We start from the raw sequence: 21,131 nt of genomic DNA, 5'->3' as shown, positions 1-21,131 counted from the left end.
GTGCCCCTGGACGAGGGTGTCTGTCCCTCCTCTCACAAGCCACGGGCGGGGGAGCTGCAGGTCTCCGCGGCAGTCCTTTCACTCCAGGCTTTCTCCCAGAGCGTTGGGCAGCGCTGGAAGTGGCAGAGAAGCTCCAGGAAGACTGTAGAGGCTCTGTGCCCTGCACCACGCTCAGCGCTCAGCGCAGGGCCGGCCTTTGCCAGGGTGGGCGGCGTTCCCCGACCCCTGGACCGGGAGGCCAGACCGAGCTTCGCCTCTTAGTCGTCCCTCTGCGTCTCCGCCGCCCACTGGGTCCTGCGCCCTGGCGCGGGTGGCACTGCGCGGGGAGTGCGCGCGGACACGTGGGATTCGCCGGGGAGCTCCGGGCAGCAGCAGCAGCAGCAGCAGCAGCAGCAGCAGCAGCAGCAGCAGCAGCAGCAGCAGAGCTTGGAGCCGGGCAACAGGTGCCTTTGCAGCCGCTGCCAGGCTGTGGCACAGCGCCTTCACCGGTACCGCTGGGCCGGCCTGCGCGCCTCTCAAGGGAAGCTCCGTCTCCCCAGTGCCCGTGCGCTTCGGCTGTTCCACCTCCACCAAGGGACCCAGCGCTCTGCCCGCTAGCCCGCCCGCCCGCCCGCCGGGTCTGTGGGCCCCCCGCACGGGCCATGGAGCTGCTCCCCGGCAACCTGAGTGAGGGCAGCAGCCACAATGGCCTCGAGGCCCCCGCGCCCGCGTCCGAATCCTGGCAGCCGATGGGCATCGGCGTGGAGAACTTGGTGACGCTCGTCGTGTTCGGCCTCATCTTCGCGCTCGGCGTGCTGGGCAATAGCTTGGTCATCACCGTCCTGGCGCGCAGCAAGCCAGGGAAGCCGCGAAGCATCACCAACCTCTTCATCCTCAACCTGAGCGGCGCCGACCTGGCTTACCTGCTCTTCTGCGTCCCTTTCCAGGCCACCGTGTACGCGCTGCCCGACTGGGTGCTGGGCGCCTTCGTGTGCAAGTCCACGCACTACGTGTTCACCGTGTCCATGCTGGTCAGCATCTTCACGCTCACCGCTATGTCCGTGGACCGCTACGTGGCCATCGTACACGCGCACCGCGCCTCGGCCCTGCGTGTCCCCCGAAACGCGCTGCTGGGTGTCGGCTGCATCTGGGTGCTGTCCGTGGCCTTGGCCTCGCCCGTCGCCTACCAACAGGACCTGGTGCTCTGGAAGGACAACCACACCTACTGCTGGGATGTCTGGCGCGGGACCCGCCACAAGAAGGTCTACGTGGTGTGCACCTTCGTCTTTGGGTACCTGCTTCCTCTCCTGCTCATCTGCTTCTGCTACACCAAGGTGGGTTCAGTGGTGTCCAGCCCTTCAGCGCCCTGCCTGGGGTTCCCCATCTCCTCTCTCCCAGTTAGTTCTCTGGCAGCCTGGCATGAAGCCTCCTGCATTGCTCTGGCTCTTGCCTGGGATGTCTTGGGTGGTATCCAGGAGAGTTGTTAGAGTTTTGAGGGGGCCAGGAAGCATCTCCACTTCCCAGGGGCTTTTCTCCTTCCCTCCTGGCCTTGGTACTCTGCCCTGCAGGGGGACCAGCCTGTCCACACACACGGACTGAAGCTATATTTGGAGGGGGAGATGATGCTGAGCTGGGCTGCAGCCCCCATCAGACCCTCTGCCCTGGCAGGGGACAGTCCTCTGGGTCACCTTCCCTCCCCTGTGCTCTGTGGGTCAGGGGTTGGTCCTGCCTGTTGGGTCCATGGGGAGAGCACACGGGGGCAGGAGAATGCATGGCTGAGCATCCAGTTGAGGAAGTGTTTGTTGATGCCACTCAGAGCCTTGCTGGGAGCAGAAGGATCCTGCGAGACTCATCTGCCTGCCTGGGTGCTGACCTCTGCAGAGCCCGTCCTCTAGGCCTCCAGAACTCACTGGCTTTCCCCACCTACCTGGTGCAGAAGATCCATCAGTGATAGTGGGCTTGAGCCTTTAGCCGTCCAGACCTGTCCTGAATGGAGTGAGAGAAGGTGCTGAGAGTGACAGCCCTGGACCATCAGAAACTCCTTTCTGACTTGTCCACCTCCCAAACTCCCACCTCTCCCTGATGTCCTTCTGTCTTTCCTTCTCTGTTTCTCACAACTAAGGCTGTGCTGCTACTGTGACCAAAGAAGAAATACCCCCTCCCCAGTGTCTCAGGGTGCCCATGTTTGTTTCCTGCCTCCCCACACCCTTAGATCTATTTTGAAAGTCACCTGGGGGACTCCATGAGGGGGCACTGGGGTCTTTGTCCTGCTCAGTGATCCTGCAAGTAGGGACCAGGGCTGGCCATGTGTCTCAGGTCCTTACCCTGTGGGGTTCCAACTCCTCATGCAGAGCAAGGGTTTCTGGGGGAGCATCACAGTTTCTTAGTGCCAAGTTGGTAGATGGTTCTGGAAGGTTGAATGCAGGACTTCTGGGCCCAGGATGGAGGCTTGGAAGCTTGGTGGAGCTTTGGAAATATAGAACTCAGTAGATGAATGAAATATTTGCATTTTTCCTTTACAATTGGGTTTGAGTGGAAGCTTTTTTATTTACCCCAAGATCCTTAGGAGAAAGAATGTTCTTTCTTTTCTTTTTGGTTTTTGGGCCACAGCAAGCAGTGATCAGGGGTTTCTCCTGGCTCTGCACTCAGGAATCACTTGGGAGGTGCTTGGAGGGTGCTATAGGATGCTGGGGGTCAAACCCAGGTTGGTCCTATCCCAGGAAAAAGCCCTTTCTGCTATTGCTCTGGGGCCCCCATTTTTTTTTTTGTTGTTGTTGTTTTTCCCTGCCTGGCCCCTGTTTTTTTTTTTTTTTTTTTTTACTGCAAACGATGAAGAAAAACTTCTAGAAATCAACTATTCTATTTATTCATTATTGGGAAGTTTATAAAAATTATACATAGAGAAATGTTATGAAGTACTTCACCTTAAAAAGTTGAATAAATATATGATCATGGGGATATATATATATATAGTACTATGGCAATAGATTGCCTCTAAGAGGGGAAATTTCCTTTGAGTTCTAGATAGCATTTGTGAAGTTCTGGTAGGACTCTTTGGAGAGAAAATGTGATTTTTGGAGAGTCATCTCCAGGCTGGTCATTAGGGGAGGCCCTGCCCCTTCAGCGGGGGTGTCTGTCATCCCTCCAAGGTCCTCAGAGAGTCACTGGCACAGTTGCAAAGGACTAAAGCACCTCTTCTTTGCTTTTGTCTTGCATTTTCTTGGACTTAGCAAGAAACTAACTATGAATCTGGCATGGGCAGTGTTGGGTGGGAGGGCCTGGGTCTTGGTGCCCAGCAGTCTGTGAGTTCAGGGGTTCTGGCTCCCTCTCAAGCATGGGGCTACTTTCTCCTTCTTTGAAGTCAAATTGTATCTGAGACCCCACTGGTTGGACAGGAAAGTCCTTGCTGGCAGGTGGTGGATGCCCACATGATCCTGGGGGGCGGGCAGGTGGAGTTCTCTACTTTCTCCACACACACTGAGTATCTGGGAGGCCACCCCCTGTGGTGTTCCAGCACCACCCTCAGAAATGGACTCACAATCTTTGTGCCTACTCACTATCTCCTGGGGGAAACTCAGGGCCAGGGGTCATGGCTACCCCCCTGTAGATGTGTTGGGGTTATCTCATAACTGAATTCTGAACAGTTCATCTCAGAAGGTCTGGATGGCCCATGCACATGCAACAGCGAGCTGTGGAGGCTAATTCTGTGTCTGTTCTTTAGGTCCTGAGTCATTTGCACAAGAAGTTGAAGAACATGTCTAAGAAATCTGAGACCTCAAAGAAAAAGGTAGAGTTAGTGCCCAGAATCTGTGCCTTTTCTCCCCTCTGCCCATGCTGGGCCACAGCCCCAGGGCTGCCACACACTTGGTGACATTATGCATGAGAATTCAGTGTTTCTGCTCTTGGCTGTATTGTGCTCAGTGCTTGGGCTGCAGTGCTCCTGGAGATTGCTCCTGGGTGTTTGCTCTCTCCAAGGACCCGGTTATTGTGCCCTCTAAAAGTGCAGCCATGTGAGGGCATGAGGGCTGGTGAGCTCAGGCTAGCACAGAGCAGGGCAGGCACTTTGCCACGCAGCCCTCCGGCCCTCGCCGTTCTGTACTGCTAATTTCAGAACTGTGCTTGCTTTCGCTGCTCCAGAGTCAGAGTCTCCTGCATGGCCAGTGCCAGTTTCCATGTTCTACCTACTGCCCCTTGTGTCTGTAAAGCTGGCTTCCTTGGCTTTTCTTCAGAAAGATGACTGTAAGCAGGCACTGCCAGCAGAGTCACGCTGGGTGCAGGCACTCATGGGTGGAAGGAGAAGACCCAGGTTCTGGACCCAGTGCAAGCTCTGGGCAGTGAAGTGAGGGTGAGTTTGTGGCCCTTGGCCCCGGAGCAGCTACTGGTTCCTTATGCAACCCCAAGAGAGACCAGAGACTGCCCGAGTCTCTGGGGATATCAGAGAACTTCTCTCTACTCCTCAACCCCAGTGCTCCTGTGTCATTCTCCCTCCCTCCTAGACAAGCCATGACCTTGAACCTGGGTTCACATTGTGTGTTTGGGGTATGGTTCTCCCAGGTCTCCAGGCTTCCCCAATTTGCTCTTGTGGGAACAAGCATCTCTTGGCTTCACAGCGTCTGATCCCACATGTCTGCTCCAAATGCTGTAGGAGGGTCTTGCAATTTCCCCTTTGCAAGGGACCAGGTGACAAGATGAGGTACAGGCTGAGTGGCTCCAAGCAGGTTCTTGGGGTGTATTCTACTGTGTAGGGAGTCACAACATTGGGTTCCTCAGGAAAGGTCAGAGGGAAAGCCCCTACTTGTGTTCTCTGACTTTCTGGGTAGCCAGATATTGTCACTCTTTCCCCTTCAATGGGCACTAGGACCCGTCCCCCTTGCTGTGCCTGTTTCCTGAACTGCCTCCATGGACCTGCCTGGCCCTTCGATGGCCACTGAGGGCTGAAAGCTTCCAGCCCTCAAGTCATGCTCTGAAGTGGTGGAGCCTGTGTGGTTTCCTCAGCCTCCTCAGGGGTGCACATGGTCATGGTGGGCACCAGGCAGGAAGGGCAGCTGGGCACAGGGCTCCTCACACAGTATGTGGGCAGCAGGCAGGCAGGGCGGCATGGGCCCAGCCTCCTCCTCTGCTCCTTAAGCAGGGGAGACCCCTGGGCAAAAGGTCACCTCTGAGCCAAGTCTCTGATGACCTTTGGACCAGGTCCCTAAAGGTGCTGGAGAGAAGCAGAAAGGGTCCCTCAGATATCCTAAAGCACTTTATGTTGAGAAAGAACTGGAAGCTTCCACGTCCCTGAGGAGCAAAGAGGAGGCCATGAGGGGCCAGTAGTGACTGTGACAGCTTCCATTAACCGCCCACTGATCAGCCACCCAACTGCCATCCTGTCCTGTTTTGGAGTTCCTTGGTTGGTCCATCTCCAGGACCACACAGTTCCTTCCTGCAGAACATGGGACATTGGTGCTGTGGTGTTTAGTACTGTGGCAGGAGCCCACTGTGGTTCAGCTGTGCCAGGCTCCTGAGGGAAAGGCAGAAGAGAGATGTGCCTCACCTCTGCTGCTTGAGGTCCTGGACTAGACCCTTGAGAATGAAGGGCATTGTGTGCATCTGTTTCTTGGTCCCTATGGACTGTGCGTCTATAGGCACTTGGATATCACTTGCATGTGAATGTGCTAGACTTGCGAAGGTTCTGTACATAGGAGGTAGATGTGTTATCACATACATAAGTGTATATTTCCATGAATCTGCAAATGTTTAATTATGGGCCATATTCATGTCAGTATTCTTGTTTGTACCCGTATGTAGTGCAAATGCCTGTGTTGTACGCACAGGTGTTCTATGTGCCTGTTTGTAGGGTTTATAGTCGTGTATCTAATGCATCTGCTTGTGTTTGCAGGGACACGTATACTGTGTATGCATGCATCTATGTGCATGCATGTTTTGTGAATGTGATACACATCTGCATGCTACGTGTATGCCCATGTAGTACATGTGCATGTATGTAGGTGCCATGTATCCCTAAGCTATGTGTGTGCGGGTCCCAGCTTGCTGTTCTGTCTCGTCTGACAGAAGTCCGAGCTTGGAGCTATGTTCAGCTGCTCCTTTGCTCGCACAGAGTGAATGGAGTGTGCATGAGGAATGCACCCTGGAAGACCATGGCCACACGTGGAAGAAAGCCAGGGATTGAGACAATCTTTGTCCAGGACAAAGAGTCAGTGCCATCGGGCCTGGAGGGCAGAGGGTGAGATGATCCAAGCCCAGGAAGAGCTGGCCTGAGCTCTGCCCTGGAGGCTGGGGACCTCTGGTCGAGGCTGTAGCTGCAACAGCTTCCACCGTAGATTCATGACAGTCATGGCACAAAACCAGCTTTCCTGGAAGCCTGCGGAGACTCCTCTATAGTGGGGAGAAGCCTGAGAGAGTTGAGTAATTGTGAGCACTGTGAAGTGACTGTGGAGTGATTATGGAAAACGGTGGAGTGATTGTGGTGTGATTGTGGAGCACTGTGGTGTGATTGAGGAGTACTCTGGAGGGATTGTGGGGCAGTGTGGAGCCTCTGGTGGCTTGCATCCTCCCGGAGCTTCTGGTCACTGACAGGGGCTGAGGCTGAGTATTTGGCTAAGGCTGCACAGTGCCTATGAGCTGCTCAGAGGAGTTGGCGGACTGGCCAGATGGGGCCTGGCTAAGCGCTTCCAGCCGAACACCCCAGGAGGCCTCTCATTACCAGCCACTGGCTCCTTGGGCACTTGCTTTGTTCGCATCAGGCTCTAAGTCACGCAGCTGCATTTTGGGTGTCATTTGTTCAATTTAGGGAATGGTTTTCATCATCTTCCTGTCACCACCTTTCCTCCCTGTGGAGCTCCATTAGTGAGAAGAAAATCCTCTGAAAGGAGGGGGGAGAGAGAGAGGAGAGAGAGAGAGAAAAAGAGAGAGAGAAAGAGAGAGAGAGAAAGAGAAAGAGAGAGAGAAAGAGACACAGAGACAGAGAGACAGACAGACAGAGAGAGAGACCAAGAGAGAGATGTCTCTTGAAAGAGGCTTTTTTTTAGGAGAGGAAGGAATGTGCCCAGTAATCAAGGCTCAGAGGAAGAGCAGAGAGAATGAGCAGAGACCCAGCGAAAGCAGTTGAGAGTCAGATTAGGAGTTAGAGAGACAGAGAGAGGAGTTGATGACCATGTGGGCTCCCTGTGTGTAGGGAAGAAAGAAGGGCAGTTTGTCCTTCCCCAAGGGAGAATTTCCCTGCACATCTAACATCTAGCCTCTCTCTCTCTCTCTCTCTCTCTCTCTCTCTCGATGCAGGAAGGAGAGCACCTGGGCTGGGCTGACGCTTCCATGCTCTGGACAATACATTGTCCTGGGAAGGGGCAGGGCCCTGGCCAGTGTAAGCCCCTGGGGGGAGCAGCTTACAGGTTTAGATGACGCATCAGACAGTGGAAACCGGTCACCAGGAAGTTCATTTTGGGCTTTAATACATTAGACCTGCGAAGTTGATGCCTTTGAACTAATCCTGAGCTAGAGGCTGGACACCTGGGTGCTGGTTATGTGGGATCCTGGCATTTGGTTGTGGAGAGGTGCATATGCTGGGAAATGTTCACTACTGTCCAGTCTCTGTCCATCTCTTTCCACTTCTGTCTTCTCTATCCACCTTTGTCCATCGCTGTCTCCCTCAGACCATCATCTCTGTGCCAAGTACTGAACCTCACTTCTCAGGAGAGCAGAAAAATATGGGTCTAGTCTATGACTGAAACCCAACTAGGAACATTTCTGTAACTACTCTGTTTAGTCAAAAAAATATTACAGGCCCGTAGAGAGAGCACAGGTGGGGCATTTGCCTTGCATGGGGCTGACCCAGGGGGAACCTGACTTGATTCCTGGCATTCCCTGTGGTCCTCCATCCTGCCAGGGGTGATTTCTGAGTGCAATGCCAGGAGTGACCCCTGGGCACCACTGGGTGTGATCCAAGAACCAATCAGTCAATCAATCAATCAATCAATCAATCAAGTTTAAAAAATAAAGAAATTACTACCAAAAGAGGAAAGAAAAGGGTTAATTGGGTTTCAGAAATGGGAATGAAATCCTCTTCCTCATGTAGCCACATCCATCCTCCCCTACACCATCTCCCTGTGTCTTGTGCCCACACTAACTGTGCCCTCCCACAGACAGCTCAGACGGTCCTGGCAGTGGTTGTGGTCTTCGGGATCTCCTGGCTCCCACATCATATCGTCCACCTGTGGGTTGAATTCGGGTCCTTCCCACTGACCCCCACATCCTTCCTCTTCCGGATCCTGGCCCACTGCCTAGCATACAGCAACTCCTCGATGAACCCCATCATCTACGCTTTTCTTTCTGAGAACTTCCGCAAGGCCTACCGGCAGGTGTTCAAGTGCCACCGTGGCCAGCCGGCGGCAGACGGGGTCAAGGGCAGCCGAAGTCGCGCTGACACACCGCCCTCCACCAACTGCACTCATGTATGAGGCCCGGATGCCAACCAGAGCAGCCTCATCCACCTGCCATGTCAGCACCTTTAGCAACCCCCAGGCTGAGGATGGCGTTTCTGAGTTCTTGGAGTCTCTGGGCCACCGCAGACTTACACACAGGAGGGCGGGGGTTCTGTACTGCCTGGTTCCCCCCATAGACCCTCAAAGCCTACTACTCAGCCAGGCTGTGCTATCTACAAAGCACATTCTTTGAGGTGCGTTCTTCCATTTCAAGGAGCAATGTTCTGCTGAAGCCTGTGTTCCACATGCTGGCTTGGACTTTGGGAGAGATTGGCCCTGGGGTGTCTCTCAAAGGGAGAGCAGGGATTGCTGGACAGCTGGCAATGTGGGGCAGGTTTCTGTGTAGGTAGAGTGGAGCAGATTTTTATTCATCTATGCACTGTGGAGCAGGTTTCTGTTCATCTATGCAGCAAGGGGCAGGTTTCTGTTTGTCTATGCAGGCTCGAGCAGGTTTCTGTCCATCTATACAGCACAAAGCAAAACTGGGCTCATGCTATTTTGCTGATGGGACCCTGGCCAGAGCTGCCCAGAGTCTCCTGTGGATGGAAAGGGTGGCCAGTTAGAGCCATCCTGTGTCCTCAGACTGGTGGACAGGACATGAGTGGACACACCACAGGCTGCAACCCTGAGGGCAGAGACAATTTGTTCAGACTCCACCATCAGGAAGACACAGGACTCCAAACCACGCCATGAGCCATATCATGAGCAAAGACCACTAGGGATTGAGAAGGGACAGAGGATGAGGAGGATAAGGAACAGGAAATTTCCACATGCCCAGCAACCTTAGGATGTCACAGTGGTCATAGGACAGATGTTTCTGGAGCCCCAAGCTGTAACTCTGCTCCCTCCCAGCTGTGGTTAATGGGGGGCTTTGACCATCCTATGGATCTGCTATTCCCTGGACTCACCCCAAGGTTTCTTCCTGCTCTAAATGTTATTTTGGGGCCAACAGCCTGACTAGACTTTTTTTTTTGTGACTTTAAAATCCACATGTAGGCTTCACAACAGTTTTACAGGTTGGGTACTTACAGAGAAAAAACAGCAAGGAAAGGGAACTGTGGCCACAGAAAAAGTGCATTTTCTGATATTTTTTCAGAGGATGTGAGAGCAAAAGATCAATTATTTAAAATAGGATTTGGGACCAGGACTCAGCATGGTAAATGCTGAGAACAGCTGACGGGAACCCCCAGACAAAAGCCAGAAAAGCTTTTTATGAGATACAACCTGCCACATTTTTCATAGGAAGAAAAAAACATCACATAGTGTGCTTGTTTGTTTTTGGGCCACACCCAGAGGCACTCAGGGGTTACTCCTGGCTCTATGCTCAGAAATTACTCCTAGCAGGCTTAGGGGGCCCTATGAATGCAGGGGATCAAATCTGGGTTGGTTTAATCATGCAAGTCAATGTCTTCCCTGCTCTACTATTGATCAAACCCCCGGAAAAATCACATTTTCGATAGAAAAGAAAGGGCAGGCCATTGCCTGTTAACTCCACTAGCTTGTGTATCGATCACACTAAGACATTCTTCTGGCCAAGGGTGTTTGTGGTGGGCTCAGGATGGCCCAGGAAGGTCAGGATGGGTCCTGGTGTCTGAGGCAGAAGGCACTGTCCATGGGCTTAGTGTGGCCTCTGTCCCTTCCTTCAGTTGAGTGACAGAGCTACCTGCTCCTGCCCATGGTCTTTCTCACACTGTTGGATGCTGCCACAGCCCATGTGGGTTCTACCATCCAGAGCTGCTCTGCAGACTTACCAGGCCAGGAAAGGCCTCACAGGTCTGTCCAGCTCCCATGTCAAGTGAAACATGGCACAAAGGCTGCTGCTTTGGACAAGCCAGAGACAGCCCAGTGGATGGCCCGTCTCTGAGGGGACACTGGGGTGCCACAAGGACCCAGGATGGCAGAGCCCAAGGACAGATAGTCCTGCTTCTTCCTTCCACCACTGTGCTTCCTGCTGCTGCTTCTCAGCCATTGTCACGGCCAAGCTTCCCTGTGACAGCATGAGCTAGGGATGTGCTGCAGCGAGGCCAGAGGTTGCCATATATGTATTTACCTGGACCTGCTGCCCGAGCAGCCTGGGAGAGAGAGAATGGCTAGAGAGAGAAAAAGAGAGGAGTAGAAGCATCATTGTATTTATTTTTGAGAATCTCCAGAAGTCTGCCAAGGGGGTTTAAGCTAGAGAGAGTTGCCGGCTGGAGAGTTTGGAGGAGGAGAAAGATGCTGTTAGACCACTGGCTGCCGGAGTCACCAGGATCACTGATAACTGCCCCATGTCCATCTGTGTGGGGCCTTGGGCAGCTAGTCTTTGCTCTGGCCCTCGGCCCTTATCTGGGGGATGCTCTGGAATGTTTAAAGAGCCCAATGGCCGCTGTTGGCTCCATGGAAGAACAGTTCCCACCCTGCACTCTGGGCCCTGTTGCTGTGCTTGAAAAGGCCTCTTGGGGTGTGTTCCCCAGTTCTGTCTCAGCCACACTCTCCCCTCAATACCAAATAGGACTGGGCTCAGCCTGTGAGGGACAGAAGTGAGGTGACCCCCTGCTTGGTTTAGACAAAACTGCCCGAGGCTCAGGAAACACCACTGCCGTTTTCCTTATCATGGCCCTGCTTCTGAGTAGAGCCTGGCTTCAGTCCCCTGGTCCCCACAGCACTTAGCACTCCTCTGCCTTTCTCATGTGGGCATCTTGAATACCAGGAGAAGAAGACTCCAGAAGGAAGAGAAGAGTGGAAGGTACAGCTAGTGGGCAGTTCCTTCTGGACCCTGATGCTATACCCTCACCCTGACATGGCCTGGACAACACAGCCTGTCCACCTGCTGCAGCGCCAGCATTGCTCCCTGACAAGCTGTAGTCTGAGACCATCTGAATGTGGTATTTCAGGGGTACCCTATGGTATCTCAGACCTGTGGCTGCTTGTGAGCAGATGTACGCAGGCCAGGCAGCGGAGCATTGGCAAGGCTTCGTCTGAGGTTCTATGAGCACAACCCTCATACTGGGCCCAGAGCAGGGACGGCCATAGTGTCCAGAGCATGTTGGATCCTGCTGGCCATAGCTTGCCTGTCTGTGTGAGGCGGATATTCCCATTGTGGGGCATCATCACCCCTCCTCAAGAACCACTGTGGAGCAGCTTCTGCATCCTTCCAAAGCATCAGACAAGATTGTTTGCTGACACCTTCGTGTTCACAAGTTCCCTTCCGTGTTGTATTTAAGTGCTAGGAGCTCTGTGTTTCAATTAAATATCTGTATGTTTTTTTTGAGGGGCAGCTAATCAGCACCCTGTTATTATCTCTGAGAGATAAATGTGTCCCAAGGTTCAGGTTTTCCAGTGAAGCATCTCCCTGGAGAACTGGATCCTGGAGGTAAAGAAGGAAAGTGTTTCTTTGATGATGGACATTGTGAAAACGTGCTCTCCTACCAGCTGTGCCCCTTTCTTCCCCTCATGCTAGCAACTCTTCTCTGAGGCTTGTCTCTCCAAACTTGGTCCCCTGTGAACTCGGCATGGATACCCCACATATATTTAGCATGACTGTTAGCAAATGTTGCAGCTCCTAGGTCACTCCCCTGCTTCCTTGTGTCTGTTGAGAGCTGGAGGTGTCCTTCTAGCTCACTGGGTCCCCTGATCCCTGGGAAATCTAGTTGGGCTTGAATACTGGGACTGATTTTCTTGTATTGAAAATAAACACAATTGCTTAGAGTGTTTTTACTTACAATTATGTTATATTCAAACAAAGGTAAATCAAACAGAGAGTTAAGCATTTCCCCAAGGATGAAGACACAGCAGGAAGTGTAGGATGACCTTGGAAAATATGGGTGAATCGTGAGGATAGAAAATTGATACCTTTATCTATAAATGTTTCCTGTGCCTCCTTTTCTTTTGCTCCCTCCTTCTCCTCCTTTCCCCTCCTCCTTTTCTTCTTCTTCTTCTTCTTCTTCTTCTTCTTCTTCTTCTTCTTCTTCTTCTTCTTCTTCTTCTTCTTCTTCTTCTTCTTCTTCTCCTCCTCCTCCTCCTCCTCCTCCTCCTCCTCTTCCTCCTCCTCCTCCTCCTCTTCTTCTTCTTCTTCTTCTTCTTCTTCTACTTCTGCTGCTCTTCTTCTTCTTTTCTTCTTCTTCGCCTCCTTCTCCTCCTCCTTCTCCTCCTCCTCCTTCTCCTCCTCCTCCTTCTTCTTCTTCTGCTGCTGCTGCTGCTGCTCTTCTTCTTCTGCTGCTGCTACTGCTGCTGCTCTTCATCATCTTCTTCTCTTCTTCTTTTACTTCTTCTCCTCCTCTTCCTCAACTCCTTATTCCCCTCTTTGTCCTCCTCTTTCTTCTCCCCCCATATCACTACCTTTCTATCTCTTCTCTCTTTTACCTTCTATTTATTTTTTACTTTTCTTTATTTAAATAGAGTGTGTGTCTCTGGTTTTCATAAAGTGCACACAAATTCAATCAAGTACAAACTCACTCCAGTTCATGCCCCCCCAAAAAACACATTAGCTTCCTCTCAGCAGAGACGAGATACAGAGACAACATCATGGTTGACGTCTCCAGTGACTGACTGGACTTAGTAACCAAGCACGGGAGGAGACAGTATCAGATCATGCCCATCAGATGTTATTTATCTTCATTGTTTTAATCAACAGGAATCAGGTGATGCAGGAGGCATGGCTGGTCTTTAAACATCTGACTCTCTGGGTTCACCCCTGATTTTGGGAAGTGGGAGGGTCTTACCACCCCCAGGAACTCAACAGACTGTGCTGATGCCCCTGAAGAGTGGATCCACTGAGGTGCACAGGTAGGAGGCACACTGAGGGGTGGGGAGCAGGTAGGAACAGGAAGCTGTGAGACCGCTGTGAGGGAGGGGTTCTCACCGAGCTGTCCCTACCTGGATTCTGGCATTTCTTGGGACAGAACTCTCTGACATTACTACCAGAAGGCTAGAGAATGATGGAAGATTCCAGGTGGAGAAGCCTTGGCCCCTAGAAGATTCCCTCCCCATTAGGAGAAGCCACCTGACCACAGTCTTCAGAGGGGGCCAAATTGGGAGTCCTGAGGCTCTGGGGTCCCAAGGTTACAGATTGCAGGATTTTGGGGTACCTGCCATGAGAGTGACAGTTACATTTTAGCTCTTTTGGAAAATCTGCTTCAAAACCAGCCTGAAGCTTGCATGCTTGGCCCATGGACAAGGCGCCTGTTTTCTGTGGACCTCAGTGCTGCTGCTCTGGCCCCCTATGAGCCTGTGAGCGGTCCATGTCTTGGTACTTGGGGTTGCCTACTCTGAGGAAATATGCCATCATGCAATTTGCTGTGATATGGATGCACCCAGAAGATCTCATATAAATAAAGTAAACCAGAAGGAGGAGAAATCCTTACCACTTCTATGTGGTATTTAGAATAACTGCACTGAGAGGGAGTTGGACGGACGAGGATTGGGTAGTGGTAAGGAAAGTGAGGAGAGGACGGTGATGATATTACAGGAATGCTGGAGACAGTGATGATGGGGGGGGGGGCTGAAGAGGAGGACGATGGTGATGAAGGTGATGAGGGTGAAGAAGCAGAGAGCGAAAGGGTCATTTTACCCTCAGGAGTCAGGTAAGTCAGAGCCAGGGCTCTGCATGGAGCATGTGAGGTGTCTGGGCCTGCCCTCTGCTCTGCTTCCCTCATGTTGGTCTTTGCTTTTCGTTTAAGAGTCAAAGTTGTCTCTGGGAGGAGAGTTAACCCCTTGATCATAGACCTCAGTTTTCGTATTTAATAAGCAGTCACTGCCAGACAGTTCAAGTGCAACCATGTGGTTCCTGACATTGACACATATCTGGGGCCCTCCAGTCCCTGCCTCGAGGACTTGAACTTGATCTATTGTTGGAACCAGACAAGTCAGAGGACATGTGGCCAGAAGGCAGCTGAGCTAGTTGGAGGAGCAGAGGCCTGTTGGAAGGATTTGCATGGCTCTTGGCCCTCCTCTGATTGAGGCTCCTACACAGGCTCAGCATCAGGGTCCACCTTGATGATTCTTACTACCAACAAGGGGAATGTGGAAGCCAGCAGACATCCAGCCAGCAGGACATCAGCAGGCAGCCTTTATAGGTGAAGTGACTGGCTATGTGGAACCTGAGAAAGGAACCTCAATCCCACTCTGATTGGGAGGGATGTCACGGAGTCACAAATACTGTGGGAGGTACATGGGGTGACACAGAGCTACCATGCCAAGCTGAGGGAGTATCTGGTTCAGTCAGAGAGGTCAGATAGGGGGACACCCAGCTGCTGATGTCTCTGGGAATGTTCTGGGCTACAATTTGTTTGCCAGAATCTGCTGGTGGAAGGAAAAGTGGTTTTCATGATGGATACCAGAGTCTACCTGTTCAACAGCTTCCCCTCACAGCATTGGTCTTTAAAGTAACAGCCAATTAGACATTAAATCCTGCTGCATGTGCTGAGTTTTCTGACCAGATGTCAACCTTCCAGATATTGGTATTATGACCTGTTGTTCTGAACTAGCTGCAGACCGGCCGGCTGAGAGGGGCCCAAGTATGGGCCTGGCAGAAGTTCCTAGCAGAAACTTCCCTCACTTCCAGCCAAGCACCCGCTTAGTACCAGGGAAGTATGAGCTCTGCATGTTTCTGAAGCAAGCCCGAGTCAGGGCTGGCTTCTGAGGATGCTGGGGGAATGGGAAAGGCACCAGCTTCCTGGGTGCATTGTGGATAAGGGCCCCACCCCACACCAGTGTACCTGCCCCATCTCTCATCTACTGACTGTCTCCTCCTATGCCAGCCCTTGAGCACAAAGTACCCTGGGCATCCTGCCACACATGGGGCCTTGAGTTGACCACTATGGAAGGTTCTCGCTGCTTTCCAGAAAGGACCCTCCTTACACATCTTTGATCCTCTCGGGTCAGCCTGTCCGGTCCCTCCCCACACCTGCAGGATTTGAGGCCTCAGAAGCAATGAATGAAGCTACAGTTATGACTGTATCCTCCCCTCCCCAGCACCTACTGCTCTCCCAGGATAGCACATGGGCAATGCTAGCTCTCTACATCCTTCTTGGAGGAACATGCTCAGCACCGGTTTGTTAGGACACAAAGCATATATCAGGAGGGATTGTGTGGTTCAAACGTCTCTTCATGACCAATGCACTTTCCCATTTAATTCTGCTCTGATAACGTGCTATCAGTACAAGATGGTCTCAGACACAAAGACAGACCTAGTTCTGGCCGACAGTTCTGCTAAGTAGGCAGCTAAGTGGCCTCCCTGTGGCCCTGAGTGTCAGAGAATCAGATTCATTTTTAATGTAATAGCATCCCTGTTGAGTTGAATATATTCTTTATTGTAGCCTTATTCATTTATAAAATTCTTCCTTGTATCTACAAGGCATAACCCTACCTGATTGCTTGATGAATCAAACTCAAGTTAAAATGTAAATGAACTTGGCCACCCCTCCCAGATATATTTGTTTGCATAATTGAGAAGCTAATATATTTTTTATTATATCTTCCTTGCATTTTAAGTTTTTATAGTTACTTGGATGAATATTACATTTCTGGGCCCCAGGTCACTGAGGAGTTTGTATATTGGAACACACTGGCTCTATTTTGTGAGATTAATACAATAATCCAGGTGAAATCCAATTACAAGAGGATTTTTGTACCAAGTATCCATTTGTCTCCAGTAGATGTTTAGAGTGTTTTAATTTTCTGTGTTCTTTTTCTTCCTTGATGTCTTAAGTCTTTCTTTTCGGTTGAACCCACTGTTATTTCCTCATCCCAAAGGAGCTATACAACTTTGGGCGTAAGGGCATGCTTTATGCTTTATGCTTTGCATATATAGCCCTAAGAAAAGGCCCAAGCCTCTCCCTCCTGCTCCTGTGCTAAAAGTCTGCCCTGGGTTGTGTTGGCCGACTTCCTTTTTTGGCTACTTACTGGATCCTTGAAGAAGCCTCAGTCCCCAGAATGGAGTGTTGCAGGGTCAGACACTGTACTGAAAGGCCAAGATAAGCCCCAAGAACCTATAAGGAGAATTCCCGGGGGAATGTGTAGGGAGTGGCAAGAGAGAGCCCTTCTTTAGAAATGCCTCTGCCCCAGAGATGATAGTGCAAGACTGCACAATGACTCTGTGTCTGGAACACTCTTCCCCAGACACCATGGAGATGCTGATCTCGAAGGGTTCAACCAGCACAAGGACTTAAAGTGTTGGCCACAAGGAGTGACCGTGGTCTAGCCTGGTAGTAGAATTCAACTTTTAGAAAGACACTGGCCTAGAGCACACTGACCTCTGCACACTTCCTCTTCTCATGCCTTTGTTCTTGTGTCAAAGGGTCCTCAACACCCACAAAAGTCAGCCCACAGAAATTGAACCAAGGGAATTAGACCACAGGAGTCAACTCACAGCAGCCAAACCACAGGATTTAGACTAAGGGAGCCAGACCACGGGAATCAAATCATGAGAGTCAGACCACTAGAGTTAGCCCTGTGTGCCCCAAATAAAACTGTTATCAACTACTCATAACTATGCTCTTGTTCTGTAGAGCAAGACTACTTCTTAGCATCTAACCCAAGGGTTCAAAACTTCTGAAAAGCCCTCTGCACCTCTCAACTCACAGGACTCAAAACCCTGAACAACCCAAGCATCCAGGTACAGACAAGTAGACCAAGAAACAATAGTACAGATACATTATAGGCACCTGAGATCACACTGTGTGTGTGTGTGTGTGTGTGTAAAATCAGTGGAGATAAATATAGATAGATAGATAGATAGATAGATAGATAGAAAGAAAGAAAGAGGTAACTTACCAGCCAGAGAGGGTTGGGGAGAGGCTGTAGGTACTGGCTTTGAGTGAGAGAATAGAGAAAGTTATAGAGGTGGAACAGGCAGTATCTTATTGACTGATGAGTTATCTCTGAGCAGCCCTGACCTGGCCTCCTGTCCCTACTCTGGGCCCCCTGTTAACCATCAAACTTTTTCCTTAAATACCTCCTGGACCATTGTCTGATACCAGGTAGGGAGTGTGTATAGTGTCATGTCTGGGTCCAGTTCCAAGGAAGTGTCCAGATATAATTTCTATTATAAGAGGTTACCATTATATATATATATATATATATATATATATATATATATATATATATATCAACACTGCACAGTGGAATATTACTTGACTGTAAGATGAAATGAAAGCTGCAGTTTGCTTCTATGTGGGCATATTTCGGGAGACCATGTCAGCATGGTTAGTCAGTCAGTCAGAGGAGGACACAGTGAGCTCTCATGAGGTGTGAAGAACAAAGGATAAGAAATTCAAAGGCCACAAGGCAGCATAAACTGAGAACTGATCTTTAGTAGGAATCTTGCCATGGAGGTGGGAGGCAATAGACAGTGGTGGAGCCACTGGAGGTCGAGATGTGGTGCTTAGGTATTTTCTGCCTGAAACCTCACTCTGTAGAACATAGGACCTAAACTGAAAAACAATGAATCTGCTTCTATTTCTTCTCTCACATACACAAACATGCAAGCACACACATATGCACACACAAAAACATGCATGTACACAACACATGTATGTAAGGCAGTTGGACTTGGACACAGTCCTTGGGTACTCCCCATTGTAATGACTGTTAAATCTGGACATGTCTCTGGACATGCCCCTTGGACATGCCCCTTGTCATGCTGGGTATAAAAGGAAAAACTTGGACTGTTGAGGAGGGCTAGGATAGTGACCAGAGCAGGCCTGCTGACCCCCTGTGGGCCAGAGATAAAGGACTGGAGAGATGCTGCCTGCTTTGTATCTACTTCCTTTACTTTCTTCTTTGAACCCAGGCCTCCCCCAGCCACTTCTGGGTGTTGAATTTCCATCTAATTCTCTCTCCCTCTCTCTGAAACCCGCTGGGTGGTGGCAGCAGGCCTCAGATACCAGGAGGAATGAAAAGTATACTTAATTTCTTCTCTTCTCTCTCTCCCTCAGTCCCAGCCAGATGGTCACTACATGTTGGCATCCCTGGGTGAGCACGAGGCCCCACCTGAAAACTGGGCCTTATGGGCCCCTGCAAGCCATACAGTACCAGGCTCTGACAGCCTTGGGATTCTGCACATATACACAATGCACACACAACACATGGACGCAGGTACACACAAGTACATATGCAACAGTAAATGAAGACACACGAACACACAAAATACATGTAACAGTGGACATACATGCACACACATGAACACACATGAAACATATGCACATAGACTCATAGCTTCCTTGGCTGATGCCCCTCAGTCCTGCCTGCTGTGCCGGTTCCTTTCCTGAGCAGACACGTGGCAAAGTGCACAGGAAGAATCAGTCCCAGATCAATAACTGCTGCTCTTCAGGGGTCTGGCTGCCTGTCAGCTGCACTGGGCACATGGCAGGGGTGAGTGTCCTGGTCTGTCCAGCAGCTGCACGTATTTGTTTGCTTCTTGCCATGGCCACTGTGGGACAGCACAGCCACTTGCCATCAGTGACCACTTCCCATGGGGGCCATGAGACTCCTTCTGTGGCCACGGCTCCTTCCTGGATGGGAAGTCATGCTTTCTTGTCTGTGATTCCTGCCCAGCACTCTGTCTACACCTGCCTGGCACCACCATGAGGACTGCTCAGAGCCTGCCTTCTTTCTGCTGCTCCTGCAGGGTTCTGTCCCCCTCTCTGTAGGCATCTCCAGAGGTCCTGGGTGAAGCCTGCTCAGTGCAGCTCTTCCTCTATCCTGAGGGGTGTGGCCTACACCCCTTCCTCTGATACCCCTCAGCTAATCAGCTGGGGCTTTCTTTGTTCCCTTCCTCCTTCTGGCTGCCCAAATGCTGGGCCACAGGGAGCTGCTGGTCTCCCGCCACCCCTTGCCCGAGTGTGGTACAGTGTCTCTTATTTCCTCACCCTCATCTCCACCATCTCTGCCCACAGCTTTCACTCATTCCCAGGGGTACACACAGTCCCCCACAACTCTCCACAGCTTGGCACTCTGAGCCCAAACCAGCAGACATATTAAAAGTGTGAGAATCCCACTTCCCAGGGCTCTAGGAAACACAAACCCACAGATAGGGGGCATAGAAGGGCTGAGCATTAGGCATGGAGCACCTTCCTGGGGGCACTGGCCTGCCTGTACACCCTCCCACCTGTGACCACCCCCTCCCAAATATTCTCATGCAGCTGCTCTAAGGAGTATTGGCCTTTGTAAAATAAAAATCCAACGTTGTGAGATCATCCCACATGCCATATTTCTAACCTCTTAAGTGATGGGTCTGATGAAGCATGGTAGTGCCAAAGAGATAATATACCAAGCACTCAGGAAAATATTCATCTGAGTCAGTCTGCTTTTTGCCTCATGGCCTTTCTGCCATATGCTGCTTCTATACCTCCCAAAAGCTCTCTATTATTCAGAACCAAATCCACCAAGGTGGGGGAAGGTCCTGTAATCCATGTGGGCTTTTACAGACCAAAAGAAGTTACTTGGAAGAGGAAGTTGGAGGACCACTTGTTTAGGGATTTTAGTTAGTCTCATTTTACAGCCCTTGGTCTGAGAATTCCAGTTCCTCATCCCTGAGTCCCTTTCTGGAGTGTAGATGCTTCTCAAGCATGGCTGGGCTCATTTGATCTACATATGTAACTCTTCCCCTTATGTCCTTTTACCTAAACTTTCTTTTGAGATGTTAATCCCACCTGGATGATTAGAGCCACCCACATCTGGGGTGGGGTGTGTTGTTAAAATATAAATTAATGAGTCCTAGTGTTGGTATGGTGAAGCCTTTCTCAGCTCAGCTTGGCGTCTGTAGCCCCTTAGCCTGGTGAGTCTATAGGTTGCAGGGTCATGGCGGAGAAATGATCTCATAGGCAGTCGAGGTTTCAGGAGAAATCCAGCTTTATTACAAGGCCCTACCACCATGTGCCACAGGGCTTCTAAGCTAAGCAGCCTCTTTCCTACTGCTCTATGATCCCTCCTGCCTCTGCTCTCTTTCAACTGCTCTCCAGGCTTCCTTGCTGCCTTTCTCTTCTTTCTCTAACTCTCCTTCTTATCTCCTCTCTCCCCCCAGGCAGACTCCTCTACCCACTCAGAACCCACTCACCATGGGTAGTTCTGATCATTCAGGTGGGATAAACAAGAAGTTGGGGAAGAGGATACCCACATTCTTCACCTTTTTTGTATTACCACACCAAGCACTATTAATAAGTCTAGAACATCCTTTCTTGGGGGGGATAGTAATTTTAATTTATAGAAGCATAACTCATACCCAAATGTATATGCTTTACCAGTTTATGGTCTTCATAACATTTATTCATTTTAGTTTAGTTCGTAGGCTATTTTGTTTAATTTTTCTCTTGTCTTTTCAGGGCCTATTACTTCTTTTCTTTTCTATTTTTTTTAGTATATATTTTTTAATTTAAACACCTTGATTACATACATTATTGTGTTGTTTGGGTTTCAGTCATGTAAAGAACACCACCCATCATCAGTACAACATTCCCATCACCAATGTCCCAAATCTCTCTCCACCTCACCCAACCCCCGCCTGTACTCTAGACAGGCTTTCTATTTTCTTCATACATTCTCATTATTAGGATAGTTCAAAATGTAGTTATTTAACTAAACTCATCCCTGTTTGTGGTGAGCTTCATGAGATAAGCTGTAACTTCCAGCCCCTCTCTCTTTTGTGTCTGAAATTTATTATTGCAAGATGTCTTTCATTTTTCTTAAAACCCGTAG

The 21,131-nt window shown here is 50.4% G+C and overlaps 1 protein-coding gene across 1 annotated transcript; it reads left to right on the top strand.

The window, feature by feature from the left end:
* Positions 1–641: 641 nt before the first annotated feature.
* On the top strand, positions 642–10,418 carry GALR1 (galanin receptor 1). The gene is made up of 3 exons (XM_049781772.1): positions 642–1,313; positions 3,701–3,766; positions 8,121–10,418. The coding sequence occupies exons 1-3, from the start codon at positions 642–644 to the stop codon at positions 8,433–8,435; spliced, it is 1,053 nt and encodes a 350-aa protein (XP_049637729.1). The 3' UTR covers positions 8,436–10,418.
* Positions 10,419–21,131: the final 10,713 nt, after the last annotated feature.

Source organism: Suncus etruscus, chromosome 10, assembly GCF_024139225.1.
Source record: "Suncus etruscus isolate mSunEtr1 chromosome 10, mSunEtr1.pri.cur, whole genome shotgun sequence".
NCBI classification, from domain to species: Eukaryota; Metazoa; Chordata; class Mammalia; order Eulipotyphla; family Soricidae; genus Suncus; species Suncus etruscus.
This window is presented reverse-complemented; position numbering and strand designations above follow the sequence as displayed.